The 17861-nt window shown below is 45.7% G+C and overlaps 1 protein-coding gene across 3 annotated transcripts in view; it reads left to right on the top strand.

The window, feature by feature from the left end:
- Positions 1-17861, top strand: part of SLC12A3 (solute carrier family 12 member 3) — a 39528-nt gene that overhangs the window by 12980 nt on the left and 8687 nt on the right. For all 3 annotated transcript variants that reach the window (XM_043494949.1, XM_043494948.1, XM_038368271.2), the window contains 14 exons: positions 948-1032; positions 1850-2004; positions 2675-2782; positions 3803-3926; positions 4931-5032; positions 5710-5865; positions 6265-6364; positions 6850-6961; positions 9844-9984; positions 10612-10718; positions 12219-12301; positions 14270-14347; positions 14895-14996; positions 16480-16591. In XM_043494949.1, coding sequence (XP_043350884.1) covers positions 948-1032; positions 1850-2004; positions 2675-2782; positions 3803-3926; positions 4931-5032; positions 5710-5865; positions 6265-6364; positions 6850-6961; positions 9844-9984; positions 10612-10718; positions 12219-12301; positions 14270-14347; positions 14895-14996; positions 16480-16591 — 1565 coding nt within the window. The remainder of the gene's footprint in view (positions 1-947; positions 1033-1849; positions 2005-2674; positions 2783-3802; positions 3927-4930; positions 5033-5709; positions 5866-6264; positions 6365-6849; positions 6962-9843; positions 9985-10611; positions 10719-12218; positions 12302-14269; positions 14348-14894; positions 14997-16479; positions 16592-17861) is intronic.

Below are 17861 nucleotides of genomic sequence, written 5' to 3'. Positions count from 1 at the left end.
CAAACAAATGTCAGATAGGTTTCAGAGTAGCAGCCGTGTTAGTTTGTATTCGCAAAAAGAAAAGGAGTACTTGTGGCACCTTAGAGACTAACAAATTTATTTGAGCATAAGCTTTCGTGAGCTACAGCTCACTTCATCGGATGCATGTCAGATAGTTTGGCTATAAGTATCTGAATTGAATCAGTTATAGATGGGCCCAGCGTGCTGATTTGGACTGGCACACCGAACGCTCTGGAATTTGGATCCAAGGGTTTGGATTGCATGATGCATGGAATCCCAGCCCTTCTTGAAGAGGAGGTGCTTATTAAAGACAAGAGCAATAAACTATAGACACAAACAAACAGGCTTCTGCACAGCCCGACTTTGTCTTCCTTATTCACTAGGGATCACACCCTCCTCCCTTGTAAGGGCATGTTTATAAAGTTCAAGTTTAGGGCCATTTCTGGCACCTTGGATCCTTACGAGGTTTGTTCAGCCTGACAGCTGTTTAGTTGATTTTATAGCTCCTATCTTGTACCCGAGGCTTACCTTACTTTAAACCTTAGTTCCTTCTGTACCGCTGACACATTGGGCAGTCCAGTTCCTCTATTGTCACTCGCTCATTGTGATACTTCTTCCCAGATGGGGCCAGTGCATGCAATATCCTCTGTCACTGTCACTTTAAGTAGATTAAACAACGTTTAGTATGACACGCTCTGAGATTTCCAATACGCCAGCCCATCAATCCCATTTCACCTCCAAACATCTAGCACCGAAAGCGGGCTTTGCAGAGTGCCCAGCAGGTTAAGAAATCCAGACTCTGGACAATGCAAGTATCAGGTTGAAAGCTGTCCTGTGGTTTTTGAGTATCTAGGAGTGTTTTCTCTTCTTTATGGCTACAAAAATGAAAGGTAATTTTGGGGTGCCTATGGAATGCTGCTGTGTAACTCTGTGGTTGCCTTGCTTAGGATCCAGCTGTAGCCATTCCCAAAGGCACTCTGATGGCTATATTCTGGACTACAATATCCTATCTGGCTATTTCTGCTACAATTGGTAAGTAACATGCATAGATTTAATCCATGGCAGTGGTGGGGAAGTGACATATGATGAGATGTCCATGGTTAATTAAATGCTTTCATGTTCATTAGGGATGGGACAATTCCAGTTATCAGGAATCCTGGGACACAGGGCACTTTGATTCATTCTGGCTCAGATATCCATTCTGATTCTGGGTACCAGCAGGGGTGCAGAGTAGAGGGGTGTTAAACAGTAAAAAGACAGACTAATAAAATTATAGTTTGATGATTTTTTTTTAATTTCATGATTTTTTGAGATCTGACTCAGGAATTTTGACCTCTTGAGGTTGGCAACCCTGCAAGTGTCTCCAAAGAATTCAACCCACGTTTGACCCTGGGCCTAGTATGTACTATCCATGGTACAGAACCTTGGGAGCTTTAGTTAGCACTGGGTGGATGCCTATGCAGGGTGGACATATAACTTTCAGCTGTATCAGACTTTAAAAACAAAACTTAGTACAAGTTAATTCCAGGAGCAGCCAGGAATTAACTTGGGACACTGGGCAAAATGAATGGGCAGTCTGTGATAGCTGCCATCTTGGTTGGGGCATTGGAGGTTGGAGGTCCCTGGTTCAGAGGGGAAAGCATAAGCTGCTACAGCTTGAGCTAAAGCTCTCTAGATGGGGACTGTGACAGACTTATCTCCTTTGTGGATCAGGAACAGAAGGGCACTTGTAACACACATTCAGTAGAGGGTTACAATTACACAGGGACCTTTGTTAAAGCACATCTGGGCATCATGCATCGTATTGGAAAAGACAGTTGGGAAATGAATGGGAGCTGTTCCCTCCTAGGTGCCTGTGTGGTCCGAGATGCCTCTGGGAGCCTGAATGACTCCATTCCTTTTGGCTCTCTGGGCTGCGAAGGACTTGCTTGTGACTATGGGTGGAACTTCACGGAGTGTGCTCAGAAGCAGAGCTGTAACTATGGACTCAGCAATTATTACCAGGTACTGTCACTCTGGTGCTCTCAGTAGCTCGGCTTAGAAGGCTGAAACTGGGTTGGTCACTTTGGCCTGGGGTGCGGGAAATCATAGGATATCCATGGCTGGTGGTTCTCACCCCCTTCCTGCCCCAGTTCCTTCGCTATATTCACTTAGGTCTGCATTAGCGCCCCTCAGAGCAGAAATAGTAGTCACATCCCAATGCAGACAGTAGCCACTGACTGTGATAGGACAGTTACCTGAATTGCTGCTTTCTCTCTCTCAAAAAAGTAACTTGCAACAAATGGAGAAGGGGTCCTACAGATAACGGGCTCTTTCTTTATGCCACCCTGATTCATTCCCAGAGCCTCCTGTGACATGAACGAGATGGGGCCCTGTGGGGGAAAAATTGCATGTGACCATGTAATTAAAGACTGTATTATAATGCATATGCACTAGAGGGCTGAGTTAAGGTTGCACAGGCAGCCTGAATACTGGCACTTCCTACCTTTTGAGTGCTTGACTTTGCAATCTTAATAAGGTTCTTTTGAAGTAGGGTGTTTTGGGCTGTAATAAGCTGTGCTCTGAGGAGATCTGAGTGGTGGCTGTCAGAGTCTGAGGCTTGCAGGGGAAGGAGCCCAGGCTGTTAGGCGAGGGTGATGCTGGAGTGATCTGTCGCCTCCTGTTTTTTCTGTAGAGTATGAGCATGGTATCTGGATTTGCCCCCCTGATCACGGCTGGAATCTTCGGGGCCACCCTCTCTTCTGCTTTGGCCTGCCTGGTCTCAGCACCCAAAGTCTTCCAGGTGAGATGGTGGCATGCTCAGGGGACCATGAAAACATCTGCAGTGTTGTCTTTCATGTATACAGTAAACATGAGTCCACGGCAAGCTAGCTGGTCCCTGGCATTTCAGAGCCATAATTACAGGCCGAGTCTCCACCACGCGTAGACACTGTGAGTTCTATAATAAGCTGAATAACCACCGTGGTTGGGCCTCACAATGCATCACTTGTAGGGTGACCAGATAGCAACTGTGAAAAAACTGGACGGGGGTGGGGGATAATAGGCACCTATATAAGAAAAAGCCCCAAAAAATGGGACTGTCCCGATAAAAATGGGACATCTGGTCATCCTAATCACCGGGAATTGCCAGCTTTCTGGACAGATTCTTTAATTTGATACTCTTGATGCTTCTGGGGTTTTGCCTGGAGCTTTGTTCCAGCAGATCCCATCATGCGGTACAGCCCACGAGCTGGGGGTTATGCACATTGCTACTTTTTCATGCTGTCCCCTTGGCTTTGCTCCTACTTGGCTAATCCTAATGGGACAGATTCTGTCCTCAGTCACTCCCATACAGCTTCTTCCCTTTCAGTGGGCTTGCAAGAGTATAAATGAGGCCGTATATGGCCCATTGCTTTTGTTCATTTTATGAATTAAGATAATTAAGGTGACATCTCCTGCCCTTTCCTTAGTGCCATCCGTGGTGGCAATGCCCCATCAGCAGAGTACAAGTGTGCTAGGATTGTTACCACTGATATTGGAGTGAAAGTCAGAGTTATTACAGTTAGCTTTTTCAAAGTGAAGGGGACCTGATAGCAGGAATGGGCAAACTGGTTCTAAAAATATATCAGCCCTCTAGGGTGAGGGCCAAATTCTGTTCTCACACTGTGTAAATCTGGAGTAAATCCACTCAAGAACAAGGATATACACTGAGCCAATGAAAGTGCTTGGAGCTGAACCCTGGTTCAGTGGACTCTTGCTCTCAGCTCTAACCAATAGTCTGCAGTGCCTGTCAAGTCTAGATAACATCTCTTTCTCTTCACAGTGCCTGTGCAAGGACCAGCTCTACCCTCTGATCGACTTCTTTGGGAAGGGCTATGGGAAGAACAACGAGCCGATCAGGGGTTACATGCTGACCTACATCATAGCAGTGGGGTTCATTCTTATCGGTAAGTGCCTCAGATTTAATAGGCTGCCAGATCCAGTAGGTAGTTTTCTCTCCTTTTTTTTCTACAGGCCGATTAATGATCAGTGTGGTGCCAGGTGGCTCTTTCTTTGTCAAACCAAATTCCTGCCTTTGTTAACTTCTTCCACCGTGGTATGAAAAATGGCTGCAGGTTTCCTACACACAGGAGGCCAGAAGATAAAATTATATTCTACCAAAGGATGAGCGCAAGGTAGATTGGGAGAGCCTAATTCCGCTCTCTCTTACATGCTTGGCTAGTCTGGAGTAGAGTTACTCCATATTTACATCCAGGTGTGGGGAGATCAAGCCCAGATATTTCTTACCTTCATGGAACAAAACGTCAAATCTAAGAGAGTTCTGTCCTTCGCTCAGCAAGAAGATTCTGACAGCTACTTCTTCAGTTGCACTGAAACCTGACCAGCCAAGCCAGCACTGAGTGCAATTCCCTCCCAGGAGCAGGGAGCTCAGAAGGGCATGTGTTAAACCATTAAGGCACTGCTGCTTTTTTAACTGAAGTTTGATCTTGATCGAAGGGGCTAATCCTTCCCCATGTGCATTCTAATATTAGAGGGAAGAGTCCTTTCATAACAAATACACAGGGAAAGAGAGAGCTGGAAGTAGAACCCATATCCAATGGCTCTTCAATATCATAGAATCGTAGAATATCAGAATTGGAAGGGACCTCAGGAGGTCATCTAGTCCAACCCACTGCTCAAAGCAGGGCCAATCCCCAATTTTTGCCCCAGATCCCTAAATGGCCCCCTCAAGGATTGAATTCACAACCCTGGGTTTAGCAGGCCAATGCTCAAACCACTGAGCTATCTCTCTGCCCCTAAGATGTTGATAGACATCTTAGAAATCTCTACGATAGCTGGAACAATCAGCCAGGGCTCTCAGTTTCTTCTTGATTTTCACCTTTCTCCCATTCTCAGAGGTTGAGTTGGCCAGTGCACTAATGAGCCATCCCTCTCTTTCCCGTCCCTGTAGCGGAATTGAACACTATTGCCCCAATCATCTCCAACTTCTTCCTGTGCTCGTACGCACTCATCAATTTCAGCTGTTTCCACGCCTCCATCACCAACTCACCAGGTGAGTGATCGCTACACTGGTGCTCGGTAGCTACACCCGTCTTGTTGGCTGGGAGGTAGTGTCAGGGGTCTCTGAGCTTTACCAGGCTGGAGGGTCACTCTCTGCATCAGGGTAAGGTGTGAGACCTAGCCCAATAGTTTCATAGTAAGAAGCTCTTTGAGCTGAAGAGGGTGATACGCTTGGAGGATCAATGGTGATTAGGAGATGGGGAGTATCTTCAGTTCCATAAACAGAGTATCTCTGGGTGGGTGTGGTTGGGTACAGGTGTCTGCTCCTACTCTGAGAGATGTCAGGTTCTCTCTCCACTCCACCTTTGTCTCCCAGGGTTACAAAGAAAGCATGAGCCAGTGATACGGGCACTAGCTTAGGACTTGGGAGATGTGGGTTTACTTCCCTATTCTGCCACATACTTCCTGTGTGACCTTGGGTCAGTCGCTTAGCCTCCATGTGCCTTATCCGTACAATGGGGGTAACCACCCTGCCTCCCAGGGGTGTGGTGAGGATAAACACATTAAAGGTTGTGAGGCGCTCAGGTGTGGTGGTGATGGAGGCCAGATAAGATAGATAGGGTGCCCCGTTCTACTCTCTCTCCTCAGAGGCTGGAGGACCCCTCCCCCAGGTGTGAGGGAAGAATTTGGCCTGTAAGTGATGAATGTATTTTTGTCATGTCCACGCAGGATGGAGACCATCCTTTAGGTATTACAGCAAATGGGCTGCGCTCTTCGGTGCCATTATCTCTGTCGTGATCATGTTTCTGTTGACCTGGTGGGCAGCCCTGATAGCCATTGGCATCATTGTCTTCTTACTGGGATATGTGCTCTACAAAAAGCCTGGTGAGTAACTGGGGCTTCTTGTTCTTAAGCAGACAGCGGCTCTAGTGAAAATGCCAGGCTGAGATATTGGAAGTCTATTGGTCTCGGAGCAGGGCAGCATCAGTGCAAGATTTCGCCATGCTCTCTCCTGCCAACGTGCCCTGCCAGGTCTGCCCGCAAGGCAGTCAGCTGAGAGAGAGATTTCTATGACGCGGCCAAGCCTGCTGTAGTAACTGAACCCAAACCCTCCCACTTGCTTCACATGGGCAACTAAACAAACCAACGCATGCACAGCCAGGATCTCTGGAGCAACCCTACAATAACAAAGCAGCCCGTGCACGTGCCCAGCTCATTGCCAGCATCACTCCTATTTCTGTTTTTAAATGGTCTAATATGTTCCGAATGATTGTTCCTCTCCAGAAGTGAACTGGGGCTCGTCTGTGCAGGCAGGTTCATACAACTTGGCCCTGAACTATTCTGTGAGACTCAACAAAGTCAACGAGCACATTAAGAACTACAGGCAAGTAATAGTGCTGTGTGGAGGATGATGGCAAGGGAATATGGCCCTAATCCCCAAACACAGAAGGGGCTCATGTATTTGAATAAGTCCCCCATGTTTCCCTCAAAGGCATAACTAGTCAACTGAACTCCAAATGAGACTCAACTGAGCTTGAGTAAATTTGTTTAAATTTCTGCTCCTCTCTGCTCCTCTGGGTTGCAACCAGGGCCAGAAGGATGGAAGAGGAAGAGAGTTTTCATGGTCTTTTCAGCCCAGCTAGACACCGGAAGTCCTTGCAAGGAAGCCTGAGATCTCCAGCCCAGTTGTGTACTTCCTGGAGGATCTGATAGTTTGATAGTGAAGGACCCAAGCATCCAAAAGATACTGCGTAGATTGGGTGGGTGCCATTAGCAGTACAGGGGCATAGTGATCAAATTCCACCAGAAGATCTTAGCAGTGACTTCTTTACTGTAAGTTACTAGCCATCTTTTCTTCTTCCTCTCTAGACCCCAGTGCCTGGTCTTAACAGGCCCTCCCAACTTCCGCCCAGCCCTGGTGGATTTTGTGGGCACTTTCACCAAAAACCTCAGCTTGATGATTTGTGGGAATGTGTTGATAGTAAGTATTTTCGATTCAGCTTCTCTCTGTCACCTCCATAAGAGCAGCACGAGCAGCAGTGCAAGGTGGGGTAGGATACACCAACCCTAATCTGGCATCTGTTCACTGCCAGTACAAAAGGAGTAAGCTGTGTGATATATTCCCTGGTAGGGCCTTGAAAAATAATATCCAGGGTTGTTAAATGCATGGGGATGACTCTTCCAGTCCTTATGTAGCCCATGCAAGCTCCAGGTCTTTGTTTCCCTCTGGTGGTGGGATCACCTACGAGGGTCATGAGGTTGATACTGTCTCTAGCTAAGGAGCTGATGTGGTAGAGATTTATGTTTTCAGCTCTGAAAGTCCTGGGTTCAAACCTCATTAATGGCCAAGGAGTTGGTTCAATTTGAGTTTTGCCAGAGAGAGGATTTCAGGATTTGATGCCCTGACTTTTGAGGAGTTAGCACGTAGCAGAACCTTTGCAAGTTAGTAGGCTACCACCGCTGAGTGAACCAGCACCTATGCTGCCATACCCCTCTGTCACAATGCAGCTTGCAAAGCCCTCAACATAGTGCATGAGAGCTGGAGATAAAGCATTCTTGGCTGAGGGGTTTACCTGTGGCACAAGCTTCCTAAGGAAATTAGAGTAGTCCAGAGTTGGGGCACCCTGAAGCCAAGATAAAGACACTTTTCTTTGACAGAGCATTACAACCTGAAGATAAAGAACCAAAAATAATCTCCAAGCAAAGCCTCCTTTAACTAGGGAGAGGAACTCCATGAACATCACTAGGAATCTCATCATGGAGACATCTGGGAGTCACTTAGATACTATGGTCTTCTTTTTTCTTCTGTCTTAAAAACAGTACTGTTAGATGTCCAAGTCTAGGATCCAATGGATTGGTTCAGGTGATGTGGAGTGGATGGCAGAGATCTCATGGGGATACGATGGTTTGGGATGTTGATTGAGGAGGTATTCTGTAGTTTGATGTCCATTTCTGAAGTCACAGATAGGATTGTGTTTCAGTCCCCATTTAAGGAAAAGGCAGGTGCATCTGTCATGTGTTGTGGGATGCAGCTAAAAGTCGGCCATATTTTCCATGGGAATGAAAAGCCATGGGGGTTCTTTGGTTGGGTCCTTGATGAGGTGTTTGACTGGGATGTTGGCGTCCTTCCACCTTTCTCACTGTGGTGATGGATTGTATAGAAGACTTGGAGGTAAATAGACAAACCCAATTCTTTCTCATGTACCTATGATTTAAAAATATATTTTTAGGAACTGTTAAATGACAAAAAAATAAAAAAGTAAAGCCATTTCTGTTGGAAAGATCTCAGGCTAATTAAGCAATATTAGTGACAGGCTACAACGTTGTCATGGGCTAATGGCCTCCTGCTGCAGATGAATTGCCAAAGTGAAAATCAGGCATTGCTTTTGAAAGGGGACATTGATCATAGGACAACATTCTGTCCCAGTAATTTCATTTCTTCCAAACCAAATCGCTGATGTAGATGTATTCATTTTTGCCTGAGGTGTAGCAGACTGACAGTTGCTCACAAAGAGCCTGATCAATAGGAGCATAATCAGTACATTGTATTACTAAAGATAATCTTGCATTAAAGGCACCAAGATGAGGCTCTGTGGTCAATTTCTGGCTGTGTGTGACCTTGGGCAAACCACTGAGGCTGGGATTTTGAAAGCTGGATTGGTATATGAATATGGATCTGTATACATAAAAGTCCTTCTTTAAAAGCAACCAATGAAACCTGCATTCCAGGCGATATCATGAAGGCCTTTCACAGATTTTACCAGGTCCTGTGCCACATAAAACTTCATTGGTATCAATGAGATTTTGGCAAAGGCAGGACTGAATTCTGGTATCATTTAAAGTCCACAGTAGTTTTGCCAGAGATCTCAGTGGGAGACAGAATCAGGACATGGGTCAGGACTTCAGGATTTAGCCCTATAAGATTTGTCTTCAGCTTCCAATTATTTTCAACCTTATTTTACACAGACACAGTGAGCCCTGTGGAGCCACTATTAATGTAATGTGTGTGTGGGATGGGGAACGTGTATTCCAAATCACACTGCAGTGTGATGAGGATTAATCGAACTTCTGCCTAATGATGGCTTGGAAAAAGTACAGAGAAGGGCAACAAAAATGACTAAGGGGATGGAATGGCTTCCCTAAGAGGAGAGATTAATAAAACTGGGACTCTTCACTTGGAAAAGAGATGACTAAAGGGGGATATGACAGAGGTCTAGAAAATCATGACTGGTGTGGAGAAGGTGAGTAAGAACCATTTAACACAAGAACCAGAGATCACCCAGTGAAATGAATAGGCAGCTGGTTTAAAACAAACACAAGGAAGTATTTCTTCACACAACGCACAGTCACCCTGGTGAACTCAATGCCAGGGGATGTGGTGAAGGCCAAAAGTATAACCGGGTTCAAAAAAGAATTAGATAAGTTCATGGAGGACAGGGCCATCAATAGCTATTAGCCAAGATGGGCAGGGATGCAAGCCCATGCTCTGGGTGTCCCTAGACCTCTGAATGCCAGAAGCTGGGACTGGATGGCAGGGTATGGATCACTCGATAGATTGCCTTATTATTTTCATTTCTTCTGAAGCATCTGGCACCGGCCACTGTCAGAAGACAGGATACTGTGCTAGATGGACCATTGGTCTGATCTAGTATGGCTGTTCTTGTCATCCCACATTTCCAGGAGCCAAGTCTGGATCTCATATATGATTCAGGAGACTGCAGGATATTAAGCTGTTTGGTGCAAAGTAAAGCATATTATTTAATGGGGATAAACTTAAAACCACTAGCTAAAAATGGTTTGCATTTTGTAAACACACTGAGCCTTAACGCTACTGTTGTGTCCTTTCCTCCCACTCAATAACAGGGACCATGCAAGCAGAAGATGCCAGAATCCAGGCTCACCTCCAATGGCCACACAAAGTGGCTGACCAAGAGAAAGATTAAAGCTTTCTATACGGACGTGGTAGCTGATGACTTGAGAAGCGGAGCCCAAACACTTATGCAGGTAAAGCCCTAAACTGGATATGGAATCATGAAGGAACTGCAGTCCCCTGCTGTAAATCTTGCATCAAGGAATTCTTCAATGTTTCTTACAAGGGGCCTTCAACCTTTTCACTGAGAAGAGGTCAGTATTAGTGGGGCCAGCATGATTTGCTAAGGGATGGATTATGACTTGGCGTTCATGCCCGTCCAAGGGACTAGAGGGGAGTAAAAACTCTCCTGGTGCCCCTTCATGGGCTAGCCAGCACCCTTCATTCCATCTCTGGAGCAGGTGGGCGGGGAATGAGTGGACCCTTGGCTCCCACCCCTCCACTCATGAGCCAATGTTATAATTTGCTGTTGAGCTATTCCAATGGCATATTATCCTTGTCCCCCAGGGAGCAAGGAGGAGGAGTTGCGATTCAGAGGGGTGTCTCTGAGACACGGTGGTCCCGGAACTGCTCCTGGCATAGTGCAGTTTACACACTACTCCTTGCTCAGAACTGGGCCTAAAAGGCACCATTTAGCAGCTCATGGGTTATAGGGCTCTGTCTGAGCATGTGATGATACCTTCAGATGAAATAAATGCATGTGTGTATGGCAGGGATGTATATATAGTCCTATTAACACTGGAAAATATCCATTAACCAAGGCATCCGGTCTTGGGAAGATGAAACCCAATATCCTGGTGATCGGGTACAAGAAGAACTGGCAGACAGCTCACCCTAGGACGGTGGAGGAGTACACTGGAATCCTGCAGTAAGTTGAGAGGCTGGTTGATGGTAGTGTTGCCTGCTTTGTTTGCTCCCAGTTGAACAGTAGGGAGTTCTGGGTGAACTGGAGGACACTCAGAAAGGAATATGGTGGTGTAGAACTAGCCTGCGTTCATGGCTATCCATCTTCATGAATTCACTGCAAAGTTTGACACCAGCAGCCTCCATTGCCTCCCTATTTAGCTTCTGGAAACTTAACAAGGCTGTTGCAGCTGCTGGTCAGCAAGATGTGTATTGGTGGGTGTTCAGGGCTAGTACCAGTCTCTCATTGCAGAGGGGAAGGACGGGCTTGAGGCTAAAGCAGGGGCCTTGGGAGTCAGGAGGTCGGGATGGAGGTCTGGTTCCTAGCTTCCTGTGTGACCTCTGGGAAGTCAGTCTCTCTGTGCCCCAGCTTCTCCTTCTGTAAAGGGGGATAAGAATACCTACCTGACCCTGAGTTGTGACTTTCTTTAAAAGGGCAAAGCATTATTACCGTGATTGTTTTTATTAACATGTGTTAAATTATGTGGATTCCAACCACCACAGTTTAGCTGCACCTCAGACGTCTAAATTGCTCTGCCCATTATTGCATTCATACACTGACAACATCTCACCAGCTACCTTGACCACATCTGATAGGCAAAGGCAATCCCAGGGATGTGTTTGCTTTAGCTTTGCTTCAATTAAGGGCTTTGCATCAGTAGCATACAAAGCAAATACAAGCGTTTGCATCAGTAGCATTTCCAGGCACGTGGGGGAAGAGGATCTGACACACTCTGTGCTCTGCTCAATCCTGCCCACCCTCTCCATGGGTGGAGAAGACTCTGGATGCAGCAGAAAGATGACAATTCCGTTGCATCAAGGGTGCCATGGAGCAGTGGTTATTGGAAGCTCGCTATGATCTGGGAAGATCTACAGGCCACACTCTCCCCTCCTTCCAGTGTGGAAGGGAAACACAGCCACTGTGGTACTGGGGCCTGTGCTTTTAAGGGCTGAGCATCCCAGACAGAGTCTGGGTGGGGCACTGGGAAGCTCTTGTTAGGCACAGCCAGTTGGAACTGGACACAGAATAAAGCAGAGCTCTTGCATTCACCTGAAGCACGGAGTGATCACTGAACACCACAGCCCTGGGACTGAAGTGAGTAGCTCTTAGACTGCTCTGTGCTGGAGTAGGAAGGGTTCATGTCTCCGGGCTCTCTCTGAGACCCCTCAAGGTGTAGCCTGGCCCCCTGGGATTTGTGCTGGGGGCAGGATTTGCTCTGTAGTAACCTCAGTTACAGTGATCACACCAGTACCAGTTGACCTGACGTTGTGGTTAGCTTTTAAAGGCATTCCTCAGTGGAAAGGCTCAGAGGTCAGGTTCATTTGGTGTCTTGTCTCCTACAGTGACCAATGTCAGATGGCTAGCATACTGAACTAAAGGGACAGCCTCTCTGAGCCTGTTCCTAGAGTCCCATTGAATGCAAAGAATGTCAGTGCTAAGTATGTGTTCTCGCTCTCATTCCAGCGATGCGTTTGACTTCAAGTATGGAATATGTTTAATGAGAACGAAGGAAGGGCTAAATGTTTCCAGAATGATCCAGGCTCACAGTAAGTGTCTGTTGCAGCCACACCTGCAGGAACTGCACCAGCTGCTGCTGGGATGAGACTGTTAGATCCCTAGCCTTAAGTAGCAGGGAGTGCACACTGGCATATCAGTTGAATGGATGAACACAGTAAGTCGAACCCACTTGCCCTTTGCAGATCAGTAAGGGTGCCTCTACTGTTAATAATTAAACAAGGTGTCAAATATTTCCCCGCAAGAGGAAGAACTTTGACACAGAACTTTGACTGTATGTGGCCAGTATCCTTCTGACTCCCCAACTTCTTCCAGTTACTGTAACTGAACGTGCTATTCTTCACTTCCAGCCCGAAATCATTTCATGGCAGTACTCTGCACTGTTCCACCTGAGCGGCTGCACTGGGGAATGTCACTGGGGAAATGAAGTGTATAACATATTTCTGGGTCATTTCAAAGTGCCCCCTAGCTCATTGGGCTGACATGGTGAGGGCATGTCAGTTTCATAGCCAATGGTACACAAGGGAGTGGTACTGCCAGCATCACATCTGACCGCCTTTGACGGCCCTGTCCCAGTGGATCACCCATCTTGCTGCTGGGTGAACTGGAAGTGGCCTTTCAGTGTGAGATCAAATAAGACAAACCCACAGCCTTCAGGACTGCAGGCAACCCCCTGAACAATTCAGTCACCCCACCTCACCACAGATTTCTGGGTGGGATTGTAAAATTCAGAGCTTGCTTTACACAGCTCCAGTGTCTGAGATCAGCCTGGCTGCTTGGTTCTCCGTTAATTCATCACCGCACCCACAAAGAGTGATGAAAGGCTATAGAATGAATTGCCAGTGTCATGACAGCAAATTACTCACAGGGTGACCATTCGCTCCCGTGCAGAGGGCTCACACAAAGTCTATGCACCACTTAAGACTCACTTGAACAGTGCCCGGGCCTTGTGCTCTGCCTTGGGGTAAATTCATCATAGTGAACATTAGTCCTATGCCATGCCCATCTCTGAAATAACAACGAGCTCCTCAGGAGCAGCTGGAACACCCTCTGTCACGGGTGCCCAGGAGTTCTTGAGGCTGACAGAAGTGGACTTTGTCTGTTTAAAGTCAATTAATTTCTGCTTTTCAACACGCTTTAAATCTTTGTTAGGTTCCGAGCAGGTTTGCTAACGATGAAATTCACTATCGTGCAGAAGGCTGGCATGAAGTCTATGGACCATTTAAGTCTTCAGTGTAGGGCTTAAGTGGAATTTAAGTGGTGTCTGTTTTTTGTGCTGGCTTTCTATGCAGAAGTAAATTTTCCCCTAAACTAGCACACATGCAGCAGACTTTAACGCTGCAACTATAAATGCAAACGTTTTCTAAACTAGCTTTAACTTTTCTGTTCAGGATGTTTTTAAAGTTAAAATTAAAATGAATGTAAGTTCAATGTTCATTGGATTTAGCCATAATAGTTTTCTAAGTGAAAAGAACCTTCCATTGTTTTGTCTTTTACATCTCCATTGCCTTTATTCTTTATTCTTCTTCAATGAGAAACTGCAGAATTGGAATTAATTTGCAAACTGGACACCATTAAATTAGGCTTGAATAAAGACTGGGAGTGGATGAGTCATTACACAAAGTAAAAATTATTTCCCCGTGCTAATTTTTTCCCCTACTGTTACTCATACCTTCTTGTCAACTGTTGGAAATGGGCCATCCTAATTACCACTACAAAAGTTTTTTTTCTCCTGCTGATAATAGCCCATCTTAATTGATTAGTCTTGTTACAGTTGGTATGGCAACATCCATTTTTTCATGTTCTGTGTGTGTGTGTGTGTGTGTATCTATATCTATATCTATATCTATATATCTATCTTCTTTATGTATTTTCCACTGCATGCATCCGATGAAATGGGTTCTAGCCCACAAAAGCTTATGCCCAAATAAATTTGTTAGTCTCTAAGGTGCCACAAGTACTGCTCGTTTTTTTTATTCTTCTCATCATCTCTTTTGCAGTTAACCCGGTGTTTGACCCAGCGGAAGACTCTAAAGAGAATGGAGCAAATGGTGTGGTACCCACTGTGACAGGCACATGTTAGTTCTAACCACATTCATCTTTGTAATATGAAATGCTCACCCTCCAACTTGCAGTGAAAAATAATGATGTTCTACCATATCAGGGCCAACTAGCTGAATGATTTTTGGCTACTAGTTACACAGGGACCCTGGCTGCAAAGTTCAAATCTGAACTTTGCCAAAGTTTGGGTCAGCAGGGTTTGGGGATGTTTGGATCAAGCGTTTTGGTCCAACCAAATACAGAAATAGGGTTCAGCTACTAAGCTTTGCTCTGGATCATACATTTACAGGATATGGCCTAGAGCAGCGCTTCTCAAGCTATCTGATGTGGGGGACCGGCAATTTTTTTTTCCAATGTGCGCGCAGACCGGCAACCGATGGCTCACGGACTGGCAGCGGTCCGCGGACCACCACTTTGAGTAGCACTGGCCTAGACAGCATTTTGCCGTAGCCTGCAGGCTGTAAATAGGAAGGGCCTGCCACCTGCTGCAGAGAGTTGGAAGAACAGCACAAGTCAAATTCCAGGACCTGTCTCTCACGCTGTGGGTTCTTTCCCCCTTGCTAGTGGATCCCGATGCCCTTACAGCGGAACAGCAAGCAAGCACCATCTTCCAGACTGAACAGGGCAAGAAGACTATTGACATCTACTGGCTCTTTGATGATGGAGGTGACCTTTGACCTTAATAAATACTCCCAGCCTGCACACAGATTTGGGACATTTTTATCTCATTATTTCCATCCCACCCTCCGTTCAGCTCATGAATAAGTCTGATCACTGAAGGTTTTCCGCGCTGCAGCTGGGTCTCAGGCCACTGCAGGGCAATGACCTCTTCAGCGGTGCTCACCCCCATGCAGTCATCCATCTCAGTCATTCCTCAGCAGTGTCAGGGTCAAGTTCTCCGAAGGACAGTTCCTACCCATGCATTTCCAGCTTTCCGTAGGGTGAAGCCCTTCTCAGCGGTGTCCGCCTAGCAGTTGTCAGCACCCCCAGATCACTGTACTGCTCCTGTACAGTGCTGTTAAATTCCACCAAAACCTTGCCATGCTTGGCCAGCGTGGCCTACTGAGGACGTTGCCTGAGATTCTCAAAGGTGACGAAGAGAGGTAGGGGCCCAATGCTCATTGAAACCAGTGGGATTTGGGTGCCCAACTCTCTTAGACTCTTTTTGCAAATCTCATTCATATTCTCTTAGCAAAATCTCTCCTGCACTGCCCTTTCTACCAGGGCTGCTGATAGCACGACAGGAGTCTTTAAATATAATCATTTTGAGCAGAAAACATTCGACAGCAGCACTGGCTACAGAGACTTGCTTCTGTTAATCATGTTTGTTACGGTAGCACCTAGGGACCAACCGAGATGGGAGTTCCATTGTGCAAGGCACGGTACAGACATAAGCAGTAGGCTGTCTCTGCCCAAAAGAGTTGCCATCTAAATAGACAGGACAGACAAGGGGTAGTAGAAAAGAATACAATCTACAAGCAGAGCAATCAATGTGATAATGGCAAATGGAGTTGTTCCAGTGCTCACTCTATATTATTATTTTTTATTCCAAATATTTGCACTGTAAAAAAAGAGTATTTTTCAATTCACCTCATACAAGTCCGCTTAGTCCTACTTCTCGTTCAGCCAGTCGCTCAGACAAACATATTTATTTACATTAATGAGAGAGAACGCTTCTTATTTACAATGTCACCTGAAAGTGAGAACAGGCGTTCGCAATGCACTGTTGTAGCCGGTGCTGCAAGGTATTTACATGCCAGATATGCTAAACCTTCGTATGCCCCTTCATGGTTCGACTTGTAGGCTCTAAAGTTTTACACTCTGTTTGAATGCAGTTATGTAAAAAATAATAATTTTACATTTGCACTTTCATGATAAAGAGATTGCACTACAATATTTGCATGAGTCTCCTTTTCTGTGATTAACTGCAACCCAGAGATCTGGCAATGCAGGGTGTGATTTTTAGCTGGGGATATTTAATACTAGATGGAGCAGTACACTAGAAAATACATCCCGGGGTGCAATCTCACACCGATGGGGAGATGGGCTGGCAAGCACACAGAGTCTTCTCCATCTCTGATTCAGAATGTTAAATAGTTGTTTGGTCCCCAAAAGTAAGAACCAATCCCTGTGCTCTTCCCTGTGGCAGGTCTCACGCTCCTGATTCCGTACCTTCTCAGCCGCAAGAAGCGGTGGGGCAAGTGCAAAACCCGGGTGTTTGTTGGTGGGCAGATCCACAGGATGGATGAAGAGAGGAAGGCGTGAGTGCATTACTGAGCATTGATCAAATACAGTTTGTGAGACCATTAGCTGTCACTAATCCCATTGATAATTCAGAGTCACTTCTCTTGATTTTCTGTACACAAAGTGCCTAGTACAAAGCCTAGTGTAGCCAACAGGAGTCTTTCCATTGACTTGAGTGCACCTTGCATCAACTCAGTATATTCAGTTTGAATAGCGTGTATTTTGGATTAATTGAAATAACTAAGGCAGAAAGAACAAAAGCAAAGTCTCCATGGGAGAGCCCAATCTGTGTGTCCACTGTGAAATCAACTCAACCGCCCAAAATGGCAGCTTGCCTCAGCAGATTCCTAGAAATGTAAAGGCACAGCATATAGAAAACAAAATAATAACAATTACCTGCCACCTACCCCACAGGTTGGACTATCTCAGAGATTTGCTGCACCTTCTGGGGATTTAAGTCTGGAATTTTGCTGTTTACCCAACACTCTTCTCTTCATTTTAGAAATGTCAGAAACTTTTTTTTATTTTGATCATTTTTAAAATTGTTTTTCTTCTGCATGGTATGCCATGGTCCTGGTCATCATCTTGTGTAAATCAGCGTAATTCCATTCCAGCTAATGGAGCTATGTTGATTTCCATCATTGGAGGATCTGCCCCATTTGTTTGTTTGTCTGTTTATTTTAAAGCAACATTGCTTGTGTTTGAGGGAAATTGTATTGAGAGTACAAGGGTTGAGAATAAAAAATGCAAATATGATTTTTAAAAATGCAAACCCTAGGGCCATGGAAATGAAATTCCCGCTGGTAAGAGGCCTGAACTAGGTGGTTCATGAAATTACAGGAGCTGAACACAGAAAGAGCTGCCAGCAGTAAATGGGAAAGTAGCCGAATACCACTACAGAAGATATGGTAGTTAGGTGATATTGTTAAATACTCAGTGGACCAGAAAAAGAGAAATTGGCCATGCCATGAAAGCTCCCCCTGCTACCTCCAGATTCTGACTTTTCATCTTGAAGATGACCGTGCCAATACTTACTACCTGGCTAAATTCTTACTATCATGAGTGGGCCTAGTGTTTGCAGCGCTTGTTAATCAGACAGATATTTATAATAATACTCTTCTTTAGCACTTTACATCAGTAGAGCTCAAAGTGCTCCACAAAGAGGTCAGTAGCATTTTCCCTATTTTACAAAGTGGGAAACTGAGGCACAGAGAGGCAAATTGACTTACCCAGTGGTTACTCAGCAGATCAGTGGCGGAGCTATGACTAGAACCCAGATCTTCTGAG

This window comes from Dermochelys coriacea, chromosome 12 (assembly GCF_009764565.3).
Source record: "Dermochelys coriacea isolate rDerCor1 chromosome 12, rDerCor1.pri.v4, whole genome shotgun sequence".
NCBI classification, from domain to species: Eukaryota; Metazoa; Chordata; order Testudines; family Dermochelyidae; genus Dermochelys; species Dermochelys coriacea.
This window is presented reverse-complemented; position numbering and strand designations above follow the sequence as displayed.